General features: G+C 36.7%; 1 protein-coding gene across 3 annotated transcripts in view; it reads right to left on the reverse strand.

The window, feature by feature from the left end:
• The window catches only part of SCN9A (sodium voltage-gated channel alpha subunit 9), a 168,188-nt gene that overhangs the window by 91,721 nt on the left and 57,529 nt on the right, over nt 1-18,938 (reverse strand). The window contains exons 2-6 of one of the 3 annotated variants that reach the window (XM_086718809.1): nt 11,373-11,680; nt 3,076-3,194; nt 2,637-2,726; nt 1,957-2,085; nt 390-481 (exon numbers count right to left, since the gene is read on the reverse strand). In XM_086718809.1, the coding sequence (XP_086574935.1) occupies nt 390-481; nt 1,957-2,085; nt 2,637-2,726; nt 3,076-3,194; nt 11,373-11,630 (688 nt within the window). In that variant the 5' untranslated portion in view covers nt 11,631-11,680. Of the gene's footprint in view, nt 1-389; nt 482-1,956; nt 2,086-2,636; nt 2,761-3,075; nt 3,195-11,372; nt 11,681-18,938 lie in introns of those variants that run through there. The other 2 variants (XM_086718808.1, XM_025924769.2) reach the window with 2 other exon arrangements.

An 18,938-nucleotide genomic window follows, 5' to 3' on the forward strand; every position in this document is an offset into this window, starting at 1 on the left:
CCAAATGGCCATCTTCATCCTCTAAGATCCATGCAATTGATTAAACTCAAAGGCTGACTTTTAATAATGATTGTGAAAAACATAAGAAATCAAATTTAATTAGAACTGTGTAAGAGAAACTCATTCTTGTCTTGGCTCCAAAAGATCAAAGTCAGCCCCGGTGTTTAACCCCACTCTCACCTGGAATGACTGAAATTGTTTTCAGTGCTCGGAGAACTCTGAATGTTCTCAGCGCTGAGACATTGCCCAGGTCCACAAACTCTGTCACATATCTGTAATAGGGAGTTCACACACAACACAGTGACACCACACACACAAACAAACAAAGAACAACTCCCAAATAGTTGGAGTTATGAGTGGCCTAACGCTCCACACCAATCACTCCTTACCTGGAATTACAGAAATAGTTTTCAAAGCTCTCAACACTCTGAAAGTTCGAAGAGCTGAAACATTGCCTAGGTTTACAAATTCTGTTAAATACCTGTAGAATTAAATCAGAGTTATTCAGAATTTAGATAGAATCTATGATACTTACCCGTGCCTTTAAGTCAAGGTTTGCCTACATTTGGAAATGCTTATTTAAATGGATTGTTCTGCAAGTCTTTTTTTTTCTTCCCTAACACAACTGATTCAATTTGATTAGATTTGATTCAATCCCTTTTATGTGAGTAAAATACAAATATATTATTAAAATGGCTTCAAATACTTTAAATATCTAAATAAACAATCAAATGCTTCAATCATTAGACCTCAACATTATGGCAATATAGATATTTAACATCCTATAAAATGTTAGCAGCAAATTTTGAAAACTGTAGGCTAACTGAAAGAAGCCAGACACAAAAGGCCACAAATTGTACAATTCCATTCATATGAAATGTCTAGAATAGGCAAATCCAGAGACTCAAAAAAAGATGAGTAGTTTCCTAGTTTCCAAGGACTAGGGGGAGAAGGGAATAGAAATGATTTCTTCTGGGGGTGATGGAAATATGCTGGAATTAGAAATCAGTGACAGTTGTACAATGTTGTGAACATACTAAAAAAGCAACACTGAATTTTATACTTTAAAAGGGTAAATTTTATGGCATATAAATTATATCTCAATAAAAAATGAGAGCCCTGTGAAAAGGCAGCCTTCTTTTGACTCGATGTCAACGCTGACTCTTGTCAGCAGGTGGCGGGTGCACCTACAGCAGTCAGGTGACCATAAAAGAAGGGAGCCTGATAGACAAGGAGGTGGGGGTGGGGGCGAGGGAATGGGAAACTAGAAATCTTAAGACCCTTCTGCATTATCTAAATTCCTTCGGTGAACCTGCATTAGTTTTAAAATTCAAGATGATAGAAGGAAAAACATTGTATCTAGGTTTGGAGACACACACACAAAAAAAAAACAAACAAAAAAAACAACTGACTGTTTCTGGCAAATATATTTGGGGAAAGAGCAGCAGTATAAATAAATTAAAATTATATTTTAATGTAATATTTTCCTCTTAAAAATAAACTGTGACGGCATACATAATATATACACAATGCACTAAAGTTAGGGTTAGTATGCAGGGACAGCCCTTATAAATTTTTTACTTCTGTATTTTAATATAGCATAATAGTTTCATAGTATAGGTTAATAAAAAGAGCACAGTACTTTATAATTAAGGCTTGAGATTTTTCTGTGATTCTTATAGGTTTTATCAGTTTTCAAAGTATGAACTCACTTGCACTGCATATACTATCCATCCAAGTGCTGAGCATGAAGATGATCAATCTTAATGATGTCATACACTTTTGAAAAATTAATCATTTGCCTATCAAATGAATGACAACCTTTCATTCAGTATCCTTTAAATGCAACCATTACCTGCAGGAAAAGTCAGACCCCAAAGGCTTACTTTCACTGGAATACTGTGCTCTCTGTCATTTTCATGAGTTTGCCATTTCAAAAAAACTAAATGTACTTACGCAAAAACAATGACGACAAAATCAAGCCAGTTCCATGGGTCACGAAGGAAAGTGAATTCTCCCACACAGAAGCCTCTTGCAAGGATTTTTACAAGTGATTCAAAAGTATATATTCCAGTAAAAGTGTACCTAGACAAATAACCCAATGGCATATTAAATATGAGAAGAATAGAACCAATATAAATCTTTATTTTTTTTCTGATTAACCCAAGAAAGCCATCTATCAGAGTGTGGCTGTTGGTTTATGGATCCACTTGAAGTATTAGAATAAACTACAATAAAGGTATTTCCAGAAAAATCTCAAAATGTCCATATTAGATACTCTTAGAGAAAGTAGAGGTATTCAAAATGACTAAGAACACAGGTATTAGATCTGCCTGGAAAAGTCCTACATTACTCCTATCAGAAATATACCCAAGGATAAGAAATATATAACATGTCTAAGAACAAGGCAGGACATCTGATAAATTCATTCTTCTAGAAAAGACTGTAACAATTATTCTATTCCACTGCTAACTGGTTAATACCACAGAGGAGGAAAAAATAATTGAAAGAAAAGCAACCATATAATATGGGAAGATAAACACCACAATTTTTAGAGCTGTGGTAACTTCCTGGCGGGAAAGGAGAGGATTAAAATAACAGTGAGACCATATTAAAATATATTTATACCCACTTACTCTACATTCTTGGTCCAGTCTGGAGGGTTACTCATGGTCATAAATATGCAGTTCGTCAGAATAGTGCACATGATGAGCATGCTGAATAAAGTAGCTTAGAATCAAGGAATTTGATAAAAGACCACAGTGGGAACTTTTAATATTTGATAATGACACTTGTTAAAATGCTAACAACTTTGTCCTAGAAAATAATTCTAAATGATTTTTATAACTTTTTTATCTCTTTGAACAAGGGAGTAATATATAAAGTAATTTATCCTAAAATGCTAACATTGCCATTCTCCCAATTTTCTCAGAGACTTACACCAAATTATACTGAAATCAGTACACTAAAATCAGAGTCTTTTCTGGTACACAAGAACTAAAATCCACATTTGAATAAAATAGCAAAGTTTACATTTTAAAGCACCATTAACAGTAAGCAATTTAAAAAGGATATGAGTGTACTAAAATCTTAATTGATATTCTTCTTAGGGGACTGAAAGGAGACAGCATGTACAAAGCAGGTGTGGCATTGAAACGGAAGATTGCTTTCCCTTTGTTCAACACGATGAAAGTCTGCAGGCGAAAATGAAAACAACATGAAATTGAGAATTTGAAATTTCACCCTCACACATTTATATCAGCAATTTACCTCTGCCTGTGGTAGTCTCACATTAAAGAAACACTGCCATCAGACTCAAGCAACGTGGTACCACTGACATTAATTGAACTCTTTAGATCACATTGGCCAATGAACTCCTTCTATTTCTTCTTAGTAAATTAAGAAGTGAGCCATTTATGAGCATGGGTTGCCTAGAACTCCTCAAATACAATGTCTTCTCTTTTTCATATCCTTTTAACACCCAAATCAGTAACAGTAAGTTGTGGCCACTGGAATTAGTTTAGAATATAATTTCCTTCTTTCACATCAGTGTATTTTAAGCAAACAAAATAGAAACTAGCTATCCCTGATTTTTGCCATAACACCTTGAGAATTTTAGTACTTGTTGGTTATTGTCATGGCTAATAGTAAGTGTTCTAAAATATGAGTCATTTCAAAAACATATTCTCATATATTTAAGGAATATTAGAGTTAGAAAATCCTATTACCCAGTTCAATTTTCTTGTTTTAGATGTAATATAAATAATAGCTAAAAGAAAAGATCACAAATTAAAGGACTTGCTTGCTACTACCCACAGCAATTTAAAAAATAATAATACAAATGAGCCAAATATTCTTGAAATGTGTTATGTAATCATTACACAAGTGACATTCTCCACAGCTTTGGTATGTAGTTAAAAATTTTAAAACTCAAATAAATAAACAGCAACAACAACAAAACATTAACACAATCTAAGAAATTTGCTTAGAAATCAAGAAGACCAAATTTTAACTTTTTGTCTTATTCTCCTATAGTTGATAGGCAAATTACCTGTGTTATTTAGAAGACATTGATTTGGTCTTCTGTTGTTGTTTAATCTGAATTTTATATAAGTTCATGAATGGGCTTCTGGTAATAAATATTTTTCACCAAATTGGGGACCTAAGTTCAAGTATCTTGCTTTTTTTTTTTTTAATTTTTTTTTCATGTTTATTTATTTTTGAGACAGAGAGAGATAGAGCATGAACGGGGGAGGGTCAGAGAGAGGGAGACACAGAATCTGAAGCAGGCTCCAGGCTCTGAGCTGTCAGCACAGAGCCCCAAGCGGGGCTTGAACTCGCGCACTGTGAGATCATGACCTGAGCTGAAGTCGGACACTTAACCGACTGAGCCACCCAGGCGCCCCTCAAGTATCTTGTTTTTTAATTGTATGTGGCAGTGTTCTCAAGAAAGTGAACCAGAATCTATTACTTTCAGATGTCTTTTTATATTCCTAGTCACTTTCACTATACCGGTTATGACTAAATACAATTTAACATAAAATTCACTTTTACCTTAAAATTAGCTTTAAAATTAATATATAGCCTTTGAGTACAACCACTGTTTTCTTAACTCTTGGTACACTGTGCTTTTTAGAATTCATTCATTATACTCTGCAATTGTGTAGTGAACAACTATGGCATATGAGGTGATGAAAGGCATTTGAACATAAATGAGACATGAGTCTTGCATTCAAGAAACTTCCTAGAAAAGTGATGCACACACAGTAACTCAAATACAAGGCAAGATGTGACAGGTATAATACAGAGAAATACAAATGGAGGAGTGTGACAGTATGAAAGAGACATGGTCACACACAGGTGAGAATTATCAGGGAGACTTCCTGAATCAGACATCGGTTGAGCTAATGTGAAAATCATATTACTGTCTAGATTTGGCCAGATCAAGTTACCTTGTGCTTGACATGTTTACAAAAAACAATTCATTTGCTATTTTTAAATTTAAATTCCCAATGTTTATTCACTTCAAGAACTTCTCTAGGAATATCTGGGTTTACACACACACAGGAGTTAGTTATAGGCAGGAAAAATAGGTAAGCCTATGAAATGTGGGGGTTCAGTATAGGTCCCTTTAGTAAATTCCAAAATCCTACTATGAAATGCATAGATATCAAAGTCTGAATAAATTCTTTTAATTTTGCCCATTTATTTAAGAGTTTGTTGAACATAAAATTAGACAAATATGGTACCCAAAGAGCATATGTTTGGTTTGGACAGATGTGATTCTAAATACCAGATCCACCATTTAACAACTTGAGAGCCAGCACTTAGTGCCTTCTAAAAAGCACAGTGTATCAAGATTTAAGATTTAACTTAAAGCTTTTAAGTTTCTGGCACATTGTAAATTCTTAGTCAATATTGGTAGCAGCTGCTTAAATTATAGGTAACATATAAAGCACAGTAGGCCATTGTACCTGTCCTCTTAATACCCATAGCACAGGGTAATTAGTAATTTATTCTTTCTTAAAGACACAAAGTTTCACTTATAATAAAAGCACTGCATAACACTATTAAAAAGCACTTATACATTCATCACATAAAAAATGAAGCCCTGGGGCGCCTGGGTGGCGCAGTCGGTTAAGCGTCCGACTTCAGCCAGGTCACGATCTCGCGGTCCGTGAGTTTGAGCCCCGCGTCAGGCTCTGGGCTGATGGCTCGGAGCCTGGAGCCTGTTTCCGATGCTGTGTCTCCCTCTCTCTCTGCCCCTCCCCCGTTCATGCTCTGTCTCTCTCTGTCCTAAAAATAAATAAACGTTGGGAAAAAAAATTAAAAAAAAAAATGAAGCCCTAACTTCTATCATTAATTTATCAAGTGTTCTTTGTTTTAACAAAGCATTGATAATTACACTCAAATACAAATTAAAGTCTGGGCCAAAGTCAAATTAGGGGTCATTAAGATATATTTTTTATTCTTTTTCTTTCTTTCTTTCTTTCTTTCTTTCTTTCTTTCTTTCTTTCTTTCTTTCCTTCTTTTAATACGAAATTTATTGTCAAATTGGTTTCCATACAACACTAGTGCTCACCCCAACAGGTGCCTCCTCAATGCCATCACCCACTTTCCCCTCCTTCCCACCCCCCATCAACCCTCAGTTTATTCTCAGTTTTTAAGAGTGAAGATATATTTTTTAAATGTTTATTTTTAAGAGAGAGAAAGTATGTGAGCAGGGAGGGGCAGAGAGAGAGGGGGACACAGGATCTGAAGTGAGCTCTCTGTGCTGACAGCAGAGATCCTGATGCAGGGCTCAAACTCATGAATCGTGAGATCATGACCTGAGCTGAAGTCGGACATTTAACCGACCGGGCCACCCAGGCGGTCATTAAGATTTGACCCCCAGGGGTCATTAAGATTTTTAATACTAGTAATAATTATAATGTAGCAGAAATAAAATTTTTGTCTCTTAGTGTGAATAACTTGAAACATGGAGGAATCAATCCACAAAGTTGCAAGCAACTCTAAGTTTGCAAGCAAAAGTCAAAACTACTTTTATCAAGAAATGTTTGAAAAGCTAGACACAAAAAAAATTGATAATCTAAAGCTCCAAACCAAAAGAAAATAAGAAGACTTGGTTATCCCTTTAGATCTTTGTAACCACGTCAAGAATAGAGAACCATGAAAAATAGATTGCTTTGTCTGACCTAGTTCAACTCAACTATACTGATGCAAATGTGGGTTAGACTTTTGATGTGGCTGGTGTTATATTATTTGAAAGGAATTGGGGCCAAGGCAAAGAGATGGAGTCCCATCCTAAATGTTCTCTATTAAATTAGTCTATCACAGCCAACATCATTCCATTAGTTAATAGGCCTATAATCCTCCATTCAAATGCAAACATTTTCCCATACCTCCCAAATTACTTTAAGGCAGTATTAGTGTATGTCTATGCCTTGGGGATTAGTCCGGAAAGATTCCTTTCCTCCTTAAGAGGTGGCTGGTTAAGTAACATCCAGACGCCCTTTGGAAATGGGAAATGTAGTAGGTATCCATTCTGAGCCAGGAATTTTTCAGGATGAAGTAATAAGTAAAATGAGAAAGTACTTTTTATTTTGCCTGTCTTATTTACTCATCATTATTTAATTTACTTTTGTGAAGTTGTTACCATAGTGGTTGCTATACAACAGAAACTAGACTATATTAAGAGATGTGGTATAATAGAATATCTCAGTAGGGGGACAAACCAAATTGAATTTTAAAAATCTACAACTTACTGGGGGGTAACATTTTGCACATTGCTTAATTTTCCCAAGCCCTTTGACTCATCTAAAAATAGGGTATTACACACCTCACACCTCTGTCAGAATGGCTAACTTTAACAACCCAGGCAACAATAGATGCTGGCGAGGATGCAGAGAAAGAGGATCTCTATTGCACCGCTGGTGGGAATGCAAACTGGTGCAGCCACTCTGGAAAACAGTATAGAGGTTCCTCAAAAAATTAAAAATAGAACTATCCTGTGACCCAGCATTGCACTACTAGGCATTTATCCAAGGGATACAGGTATGCTGTTTTGAAGGGACACATGCACCCCAATGTTTATAGCAGCACTATCAACAATAGCCAAAGTACGGAAAGAGCCCAAATGTCCATCAATGGATGAATGGATAAAGAAAGAAGATGTGGTATATATATATATATATATATATATATATATATATATATATACACATATGATGTGGTACACACACACACACACACACACACACACACACACACACACACAGTGGAGTATTACTCAGCAATCAAAAAGAATGAAATCTTGCCATTTGCAACTACATAGATGGAACTAGAGGCTATTATGCTAAGTGAAATTAGTCAGAGAAAGACAAATATATGACTTCACTCATATGAGGACTTTAAGAGACAAAACAGATGAACATAAGGAAAGGGAAGCAAAAATAAGAAAAACGGGGAGGGAGACAAAACATAAGAGACTCTTAAAAATGGAGAACAAACAGGGGCGCCTGGGTGGCGCAGTCGGTTAAGCGTCCGACTTCAGCCAGGTCAAGATCTCGCGGTCCGTGAGTTTGAGCCCCGCGTCAGGCTCTGGGCTGATGGCTCGGAGCCTGGAGCCTGTTTCCGATTCTGTGTCTCCCTCTCTCTCTGCCCCTCCCCCGTTCATGCTCTGTCTCTCTCTGTCCCAAAAATAAATAAAAAACGTTGAAAAAAAATTAAAAAAAAAAAAAAATGGAGAACAAACAGAGGTTTGCTGGAGGGGTTGTGGGAGGAGGGATGGGCTAAATGGGGAAGGGGCTTAAGGAATCTACTCCTGAAATCATTGTTGTACCATATGCTAACTAATTTTGATGAAAATTATATAAATAAATAAATAAATAAATAAATAAATAAATAAATAAATAAATTTAAAAATAATAAAATAAAAAAAAATAGGATATTACCAAAAAAAAAAGAAAAAAAAAAGAGGGGTGGGGTAAGTGCACCTGGGTGGCTCAGTTAGTTAAGCCTCCGACCTGATTTCTGCCCAAGTCATGATCTCACAGTTCATGAGATCAATCCCCACATCAGCACAGAGCCTACTTGAGATTCTCCCTCTCCCTCTCTCTCTGCCCCTCCCCAGCTCACACTCTCTCTCCCTCCCTCTCTTTCTCCAAGTAAATAAATAAACTTAAAAAAATAAATAAAAACAGGGTATTTCTTCCTATCTCACCAGGTTATGATAAATATGTATGCTAATTTATATAAAAAGTCTAGTGCCTGACACAGCAATCCTTAATCCATATTAGCATTCTTCCTTGCCGTGTCAGAATACTGATTGATTAATTAGAATGCTATATAGTATTTCAAGGGCTTCTCAGGTATTCTGGTTTTTAATGCTGTGCTGCCAGCCTGTTGTGATGTGAAGCAAGTGTTAGGTACTGCTGTTCATAGTAACTACCACAGAGGCAGATGGGTTTCTACTATCAAAATGTAACCTCATCATATTTTATATTTCTCAGGTTATTTCAAATATGTTCTCTATTTTACTTTATTTGCTAGATGTCTTATCAGGAAATATTCCCTTTCATTTATATCTTAAACTATTTTTTAAAATGGGCTTTATTGGGGCGCCTGGGTGGCGCAGTCGGTTAAGCGTCCGACTTCAGCCAGGTCACGATCTCACGGTCTATGAGTTCGAGCCCCACGTCGGGCTCTGGGCTGATGGCTTGGAGCCTGGAGCCTGTTTCCGATTCTGTGTCTCCCTCTCTCTCTGCCCCTCCCCTGTTCATGCTCTGTCTCTCTCTGTCCCAAAAATAAATAAACGTTGAAAAAAAAAATTAAAAAAAAAAATAAAATGGGCTTTATTTTGTCTTTCTTGACCTTTCAAAGTCTACAGGTGCTATACGGCAAAGCAATGTTGGAGAGTTACAGAACTGCCGATATAATCCTTTAGAGTTTCCTCTTAGTCAACTTTAACTTCAACCTGGTTGTGTCCACTACTGTGTCAGGAAAGCTGTACTTCTCACTTTCTCAACAGAATAACCTTTACAGCAGGTGGTTCAAACTCTCTCCCATTTCCCTAAAGTGAAAACACCTTCTCAGTTCTGTTACTCTCAACATTTGACTTTCAGAGGACAATTTCCATTCCTGTGGTGTGGAAAATATTGACATCATGTAACACGCATTTCCTCTGATGTGCCTGCATTTACTTCAATGTATCAGGACAAGTAAATCCAAACTCTATTTGCCCCTCAAGTCTCAGTAAGACTTCTCTCCATCTTTTTTTTTTAAGTTCATTTGGTTATTTAGAGAGAGAGAGAGCGAGAGAGAACCCACATGCAAGCAAGGGAGGGGCAGGGAGAGAGGGAGAGAGAGAATCCCAAGTAGACTCCGTATTGTCAGCACAGAGCCTGATGCGGGGCTTGAACTCATGAACTGTGAGATCAGGACCAGAGGTGAAATCGAGAGTTGGACACTTAATGTACTGAGCCACCCAGGCGCCCCTTCTCTCCACTTTTCAAATGCAAATACAATCTGGCCTTAGCTTGTACCTTGTCTATTAACATCTGCAACTAGCTACATGATTCCAACCTTCTGTATTTTTCTCTCTGAGGATTATTATTATTTTTTTTACTTTCAAGGTGCTATTTCTATCCTATATTTAAAAAGTTTTCAATTTATTTGGAGCCTCAATAAATTCTGCCTTTCTGGCAGAAAATTTTTCAGATTTTTCATCATGAATGTACTGTTCTCCACTTCCTCTTTTTATTTGCTCTCCACCACCTTCTTGCTTTCCTTCCCACCCCTGAACACAAACTGCTTGCAAAAAGCTTACCAGCTCATCCTCTTTGTTCATTCCAATCGCCTTTCTTTATCCTCAACTTTCTGAGTAATTTTGTGAGATACTCCCTCCTCTTCTTTTTTTTTAAATTTTATTAATTTTTTTGTTTATTTATTTTCGAAGGAGAGAGAGACAAAGTGTGAGTGGGGGAGGGCAGAGAGAGAGGGAGACACAGAATCCGAAGGAGGCTGCAGGCTCTGAGCTGTCAGCACAGAGCCTGACGCGGGACTCGAACCCACAAACCATGAGATCATGACCTGAGCTGAAGTCGGACTCTTAACTGACTGAGCCACCCAGGCGCCCCCCTCCCCTTCTTTTTTTGAACAATAGAAACATTTTCTGATTTATGTCCCACTTCTCTATCTCAGACCCGTTTTTCAACACCCTAAATGAAGCAGAAGTCTAAACTCCCATTATTAGTTGAATGATCTTACATATCCCCATAAATTCAGCTGGCACCTGCATGCGAACGCATTCTGGACATACCCCGAGGTCTTAGTTCTCAACTGACAATAATTCCGTTCCTACAGGTATGCATCTATGTCATGTCCCAAAAGGCAGAACATGGTACTGAATATTTTAAAAGATTAAGGATATCAAAATAATGTGTCAGTGACAGAACCAGTTTGGATGAAAAATTAAAAGTACAAATTCTGAATATCCCACATACATATGTAACTGAACATTTTTGTCATTATCTGGTTTTTCACTAAATTCCACTTACTCTCAATTTAGAATATCTCTCTGTACAGGGATGTCTGGGTGGCTCAGTCACTCAAGTGTCTGACTTTGGCTCAAGTCATGATCTCGCAGTTCATGAGTTCGAGCCCCACATCAGGTTCTGTGCTGACAGCTCAGAGCAGGGAGCCTGCTTCTGATTCTGCATCTCCCTCTCTCTGCCCCTCCCTGGCTCAGGCTCTGTCTCTGTCTCTCTCTCAAAAATAAATAAACATTTAAAAAACTTTGAAGTATCTCTCTGTACAAAAGAAGCCAACAGAGTAGTGCAGATACTGCACTACTGAGGTCCCAATAAACTCACTTTTTTGTCTGCATAGTAGGGGTCGAGGTCCTCCAGGGGCTCTGACACCATGCCTGGTGGGATGTCCCCGTAGATGAAGGGCAGCTGTTTGCCAGCTTCCAGGTCACTGCTTGGTCTTGGGCCTTCTTCATCATCATCTTTCTTTTCTTCTTTGGGTTCCTTTGTTTTTCCTTCAGCAATACGTTGTTCAATGAGGGCAAGAGACTGTCTTGTGAAGTAGACAAAACTCTGAGGTCCTGGGGGAGGCAGCGTTGCCATCTTTTCATCCTGTTTATTTTATTTCCCCTTCAGCTCCTTACATAAGAGGCCTAAGTGGAAACAAAGAAAGAGATAGGTGTTTGCTAGCAAGATATGGCATATTACAAAAAATAAAAAACGGATTTTTGGTTTCAACTACAAGAAGTAATGTGTTCACAGAATTATTATGTTGAATTAACATTTACTAAGTGATTACTATGTGCAAGACTTATTTTCCATGCTATCTAACCATCTTTATTTAAAAATTTGATCTTAGACAATAAATCTCATATTAAAAAATAAAGGTTTATAGATTATAACTTTAAAAAATAAATTCTAACATGTAAAAATAAATTTGATTTTAATACTTCCCAGATTCTAAAATAAAAAAGTGACAATTTAATGGAAGAAAAAACTATTTACTTTTCATCTGTATTTAGTTTTAGTGCTATTGAATCAACCTTCCTTATTTAAAATTCTTTATGACAGTGCTTCTTTATTTTTTTACAGTTTATTTTACTTATTTTGAGCGACAGAAAGAGAGCAGGGGAGGGCAGAGAGGGAGGGAGAGAGAGAATACCAAGCAGACTCCACACCGTCAGCATGGAGCCAGACATGGGGCTTGAACTCATGAACCATGAGATAACCTGAGCCGAAATCAAGAGGCAGACGCTCAACCAGCTGAGCCATCCAGGCGTCCCACAACAGTGCTTCTGAGAGTACGACTCTCCAGATTCTCCTCTTGCCTCTCTGATCACCTGATTCTCTTCTGTCTTAATCTCATAACATATTCACAACCTCTGCTTCTCTGTCATAGGGAAACTCATTTCTGTGAAATGATGTGGTGGAAACATTGTTCTATTCTATTTTGCATATTTATATTTTCTCACAATTCATACCCATTTACAAATCAGAAAAAAATATTTTTTTTTCATTTTGAATTAAAAACAATTTGGAGAAATGTTTTAGGAAGAAGAAAGAAAAGAGATTCAGAACATATTTGTGACAGAATCAATTTAAAAAGTAAACAAAACAAAACAAAACAAAAAACACCCTATAAGATGCATTCAAACTATGACTTCCCTAAATAATTTATATGTGTATACAAAACATTACAACACCTACAGAAAAGAAAAATACAAAATAAAAAAGTCAAGTTTCTATATATTATTACTTTGAAATGTTCTAAATAAAAAAGCATAAAAATAACAGTTCTTATTTTGAAAATAACAAACTCATTATTCCAGTGAGTCAGGGTAATTTTGTAACTTCTCCATTAAAAAAAAATGAGTCTCTTCTTTTTTTTCTTTCTTCTTCTTCTTCTTCTTCTTCTTCTTCTTCTTCTTCTTCTGGCATTAGGTTTGCCTGAGAATTGGGACACACCAACTTCTAATACATCGGCCCATTGTGAACAGCTTGAGAAGCTGTATATAGTAAGGAATATCACCAAAGCCAGAGGGAGGGTGACCTAAGAGAAGCCATGATCTGTTCTTTTATTTTCCAATGCAAAATATAAAAATCTAGCAAATCACAGTAGTGAGAACACAGATAATATAGATTCAGAAAAGAAGTGGGAGAAGCTAAAATTGTTCTTTTCCAGGACTCTATTTCCATATCAAACAAAATGAACTTCAATTATGTGTAGAACACAGTCGATGACTTTTCCCCTAAGTTATTTGGGCACAGTATAAGAAAATCCTTACCAGAAGTCTATGTATTTTATTTTATTTTATTTTTTAATATATGAAATTTACTGTCAAATTGGTTTCCATACAACACCCAGTGCTCATCCCAAAAGGTGCCCTCCTCAATACCCATCACCCACCCTCTCCTCCCTCCCACCCCCCATCAACCCTCAGTTTGTTCTCAGTTTTTAACAGTCTCTTATGCTTTGGCTCTCTCCCACTCTAACCTCTTTTTTTTTCCTTCCCCTCCCCCATGGGTTCCTGTTAAGTTTCTCAGTATCCACATAAGAGTGAAACCATATGGTATCTGTCTTTCTCTGTATGGCTTATTTCACTTAGCATCACACTCTCCAGTTCCATCCACGTTGCTACAAAAGGCCATATTTCATTTTTTCTCATTGCCACGTAGTATTACATTGTGTATATAAACCACAATTTCTTTATCCATTCATCAGTGGATGGACATTTAGGCTCTTTCCATAATTTGGCTATTGTTGAGAGTGCTGCTATGAACATTGGGGTACAAGTGCCCCTATGCATCAGTACTCCTGTATCCCTTGGATAAATTCCTAGCAGTGCTATATTGCTGGGTCATAGGGTAGGTCTATTTTTAATTTTCTGAGGAACCTCCACACTGCTTTCCAGAGCGGCTGCACCAATTTGCATTCCCACCAACAGTGCAAGAGGGTTCCCGTTTCTCCACATCCTCTCCAGCATCTATAGTCTCCTGATTTGTTCATTTTGGCCACTCTGACTGGCGTGAGGTGATACCTGAGTGTGGTGAAGTCTATGTATTTTAAAGAGACTTTGGTAGCCTGTTAGAAACTGGCACCAACATCAATCTGAGAAATAAGGCAGTGAGTGCAGTTTCCACTTGGGTTTAGGAGATTCTTCAACACTTTTGTAAATCATACAGGTGAGGGGAAGATTACCTTTAACGTACACATACCTGTTTCTTGGAGAAAAGATGTCTGGAGAACTGACATTTTTGTACTCCCTACATTCAACTGGAAATGTCACCTCTTTCAGGAATTATTTGACAGTAAGTAAGTAGATGTCATGAACTCAGATGTCCAATCCCCAGTTCTACTCTCCCTATTTCTTTTTCCCTTCTTTCTCTTCCCCTCACGCTCTATTCATGCACACCCTCAACATACATATTCTGATTCACTAAACTATATACATACAGCAGGGCTGGTGGGTGATTCATGTCACTGGTACCATGCATGGGAGGTATTTTCCTGGACAGGATAAAGTGAAGAAAGACACTAAGCATCTGTTTACAACCAGATCAGATTCCATCATCATCCTCTAGTTTGGAGGGTATAGAGGAAGTCACTGCCTCCCATCTGGATGATGGGAATAAATAATGTGTACAAACTTTTAGAGGAGAATTTTGCAATATCCATCAAAGGCCTTAAATATGTTAACTCATTTTTATTGCCAAATAACCTCTCTTCTAAGATTTATCCAAAAGCAATAGTCTCAGATGTCCCATCTGTGAAGATGTTTACTGCAATGTTTGCATAATATTGAAAAATTATAATAAATCTAAAAGCCTAACAGTCAGGGTTTCAGTAAATAAAAAATGAAAATATAATGAAAAATTGAGTGGTATTTAAAGAATTAGAATTTTTAGGGGCTCCGGGATGGGTCAGTCAGTTAAGCAACTGACTCTTGATCTCAGCTCAGGTCTTAATCTCAGGGTCATGAGTTCAAGCCCCATATTGGGCCTTGCACTGGGCATAACGCCTACATTAAAAAAAAAAGACTGCTTTTAAAGACTATTTAATAAATTATAAAATCTTATAATGGACAATTAATGTATGTGTTACAGATACACATACATTTATATTCATCTCAATTTTTTAAATGTACATAAAGTCTGAAATTAAAGGCACAATATATTTAATGAGGGTTATTCACAGCTGAGGGAACATGGGTTACTTTTATTACTTTTTTTATAGCTTTCTTCATTTTCCAAAAAATTTTTAAAATGTTTATTCATTTCTGAGAGAGAGAGAGTGTGAGCAGGGGAGGGGAGAGAGAGAGGAGGACAGGGGATCTGAAGTGGGCTCTGTGCTAACAACAGAGAGGCCAATGCAGGGCTAGAATTCACAAACCATAAAATGATGACTGGAGCTGAAGTCGGATGCCTAACCAACTGAGCCACCCAGGCACTCTTCTTTATTTTTCAAAGTTTTAAATCTGGTTTTAATGTTTATTTATTTTTGAGAGAGAGAGAGAGACACAGCATGAGTAGAGGAAGGGCAGAGAGAGAGGGAGACGCAGAATCAGAAGCAGGCTCCAGGCTCTGAGCTGCCAGCACAGAGCCCGCCATGGGGCTTGAACCCATGAACCATGAGATCATGACCTGAGCCGAAGTTGGACACTTAGGCGCCCCTATTTTTCAAATTTTTATAATGAAGATATCATGCATTTATTATCCAAAAAAAAGTACTTTGAAAAGATGCACTTAAATTTATTTGACTTGAACTTAATACATTTAATAAAATCAATCAATATTTATTCTTTTTATGTTTAATTTAAAATTTTGAGAAATAATATTACCATATTTCCACTTACTAATATTAGTATGATTTATTTGACTTGAACTTAATACATTTAATAAAATCAATCAATATTTATTCTTTTTATGTTTTAATTTAAATTTTTGAGAAATAATATTACCATATTTCCACTTACTAATATTAGTATGACTGCGTCTTCTTTTCAGTATTGCACATTAGCCTCATGTTAGATGATACTTACACAACTACTGAAAACAAAAGTGAAGGTAGTATCCTCGTATCTAGGATTTCTTACAGTTGAAATAGATGTAAAAGTATTTATTCTGTACTCTCTTCCTATTACCTATTTTCTATGCATGTATGCATGTACTATCTATGTATCTATCATCTGTTTTTTTCCTCATACATTTTCCCAGTCAAAGCACTGTCAGCTTCCAGTTCATGACAATGGTCATCCCATGTTTTATCATCCCCTAGTTTCCAAATTCCCATTGCAATGAAAACAAAGATGGACAAGAGGAAAAAGTTTCATGATATCATTGAAAACCAGAGAAGACACTGAAGAGTTTTTGCAAATCCGAAGAAGAGAGAAAGACGTTTCCCCTGGTGAGAAGATTAAAAAAGAAGCCACAGCCTACACTCATCTGAGAATGTCAGAAGAGAGAAACATTTCTGTCCAGCAGAGAAGTCACAGAGTTGGCCCACAATTAAATAAGTCAGAAAACAAGTTGACTAAGGATTATTCTACCCAACAATGTTGCAAGTCATATTTCCCCGCTTCCTCCTCTATATTCAAGTGTGAAGCAGTGGGATTTATCTCCAGGCTAAATTTAACCCCAGACTAAACAAAAAAAAAAAAAAATCTCTGAATTAATTGAGATAAGACCACCTATGGTGTTCATTTCCATTTTTACTAGAAGCAGGGCAGGTTAATTTACTACCTTTTTCTCATGTGTTTTGAATTTCGATTTCTATTTCCTTTTTTTTTTTTTTTTTTTTTGAGAGAGAGAGACAGAGAGCAGGGGAGAGGGGCAGAGGGAGAGAGAGAGAATCCCAAGCAGGCTCCATACCCAGCACGGAATCCTATGCAGGGCTTGATCCCATGACCCTGGGATCATGACCTGAGCCAATATCAAGAGTCAGACACTAACCGACCAAGCCACCCAGGTGCCCCTCTATCTATTTTTTTTAAGTTTTTATTTACTTATTTTTGAGAGAGAGAAAGAAAGAGAGCATGAGTGCACATGAGAAGGGAAGGGCCAGACAGAGAGAGAGAGAGAGAGAGAGAGAGAGAGAGAGAGGGTCCTAAGCGGGCTCTATACTACCAGTGCAGAGCCTGATCTCTCATAAACTGTGAGATCATGACGCAGGCCAAAATCAATTTGGATGTGTAACCAACTGAGCCACCCAGACTCCTCCCATATTTCTAATTTAAATGTGTTACATTTTCACTGAATAATTCCTCAAATTATTTTGGTAAGTAATTGGGTATAAATTATAAAGCAGCATATCAAAAGCTGCTGTCTGTAAATGCAATATGATTTGATATGTCATAAGAAAAAGTTCTGTGGCTAAATGTGGAAAATGCTGGAGTAGGAAACAAACAAATTTCTCTGCCCCTGGACAATTAGGGACTTTACACATTTAAGAGTTTGACAGAATTGATATGTAGCAGACCCTGAATCTGCTAGATCACAGAACTCTTCTGTTGTTGCTGTTTTATTTTGATAATGCCAGAAATGATAAATTATGAAATATTTCAAGCACACAGAAAAGTGTAGAAAGCATTAGATTTAACAAACTTTAACAGTTTCCCATATTTGCTTTGGACTTTTAACTTTTTGTTTTTTGAAGAAATAAGAATGTTCGGTTAGGGTTGAAGCCCCCATCACTGTTCTCAATTCAATTATCTTCACTTCCCCACCTACTTCCTCAGGGAAACCTAAAGTCCATAGAGAACCCTTTGCATTTCACACATTAATCTCTCCTATGTTCTTCAGAAGACACTTTGGAAACACTGGTTTGAAGAACAAAGTGGAACAATGGTTTGATGCTAAAATGATAAAACTGAACCTATTTATGTAATATTAATTACCCTTTTACCCTTGTACCCTGTGGCTTTGCTAAATTCTCTTACTGGCCCTGGTATTTTGGTAGATTATTTAGGATTTTCTATAAAGGTGGACTCTTCTTGCCTTTTCTTTGCCCATATCCTAAAATGTAGCAAACCAGATACATACACAAAGCCTACAGGCATTCCTCCCCATCAAGGAAGGATTTGTTTGGGAAACAGACCCACATAAGGCAGAAGCAACCCTGAATAACAGCAACATAGTCTTTCATTCAAAATTATTAACAGATAATTAAGGATGAATTGGTAATCAAAGATGACCAAAAACATAAAACTGAAGGATTCGGATGAACAGACCAAACTCCTAACTCTAGAAGAAAGAAAAAAATTGTCAAACATAGAGTAATATGAAGGGGTTAAAATTAGTATTCTCAGAGAGATTTTAGAAGATAATCTCTTACTGAAAAGAGTAGGCTATCAAAAAAAAAAAGGGGGAATCAAAAAGAATAAAAATTCTTGAAGACATGACCATCAAAATAAAATTTTTGATGTAATATTTGCTGAAAAGAAATAGAAGTCAGAATTTTAGTTACCTTTCAAAGGTACGTTACCAGGATGGGGCACAAGTGAGAATTCTCAGGTATGGAGATGTTTTATACTTGGTCTGTGTGATGGTCACACAAGTACATATACATGAAAAAAATTCATAGCATTCTATACTTTAGATTGCCTAATACAGTAGAGTAAAAGAGCAAAGGAAAACTCACAATAAAATTCAGAAGATGTGCAATAATTTTGGGAGTCCCAGCATCAGTCTCAAAAGAGGGAGCAGCAAATGGAAGAGAGAAAATAATAAAAGAATTGATAGAAGAAACTTAATCACGAGTCATCAGGCTGAAAAGTATGAAAGAAGTTCAGTTAAAAAGATAATTCTAGTGAAAATTTAGAACTCCAATAATAAAGACAAGTTTTGAAACAAAACTATACATTAGACCCATAATCTATATATTAGGGTAAACTGGAGACAATTGGAAATTTATTT

The sequence above is a fragment of the Puma concolor genome, chromosome C1 (assembly GCF_028749965.1).
Source record: "Puma concolor isolate L17-30 chromosome C1, mPumCon1.1.hap2, whole genome shotgun sequence".
NCBI lineage: Eukaryota > Metazoa > Chordata > Mammalia > Carnivora > Felidae > Puma > Puma concolor.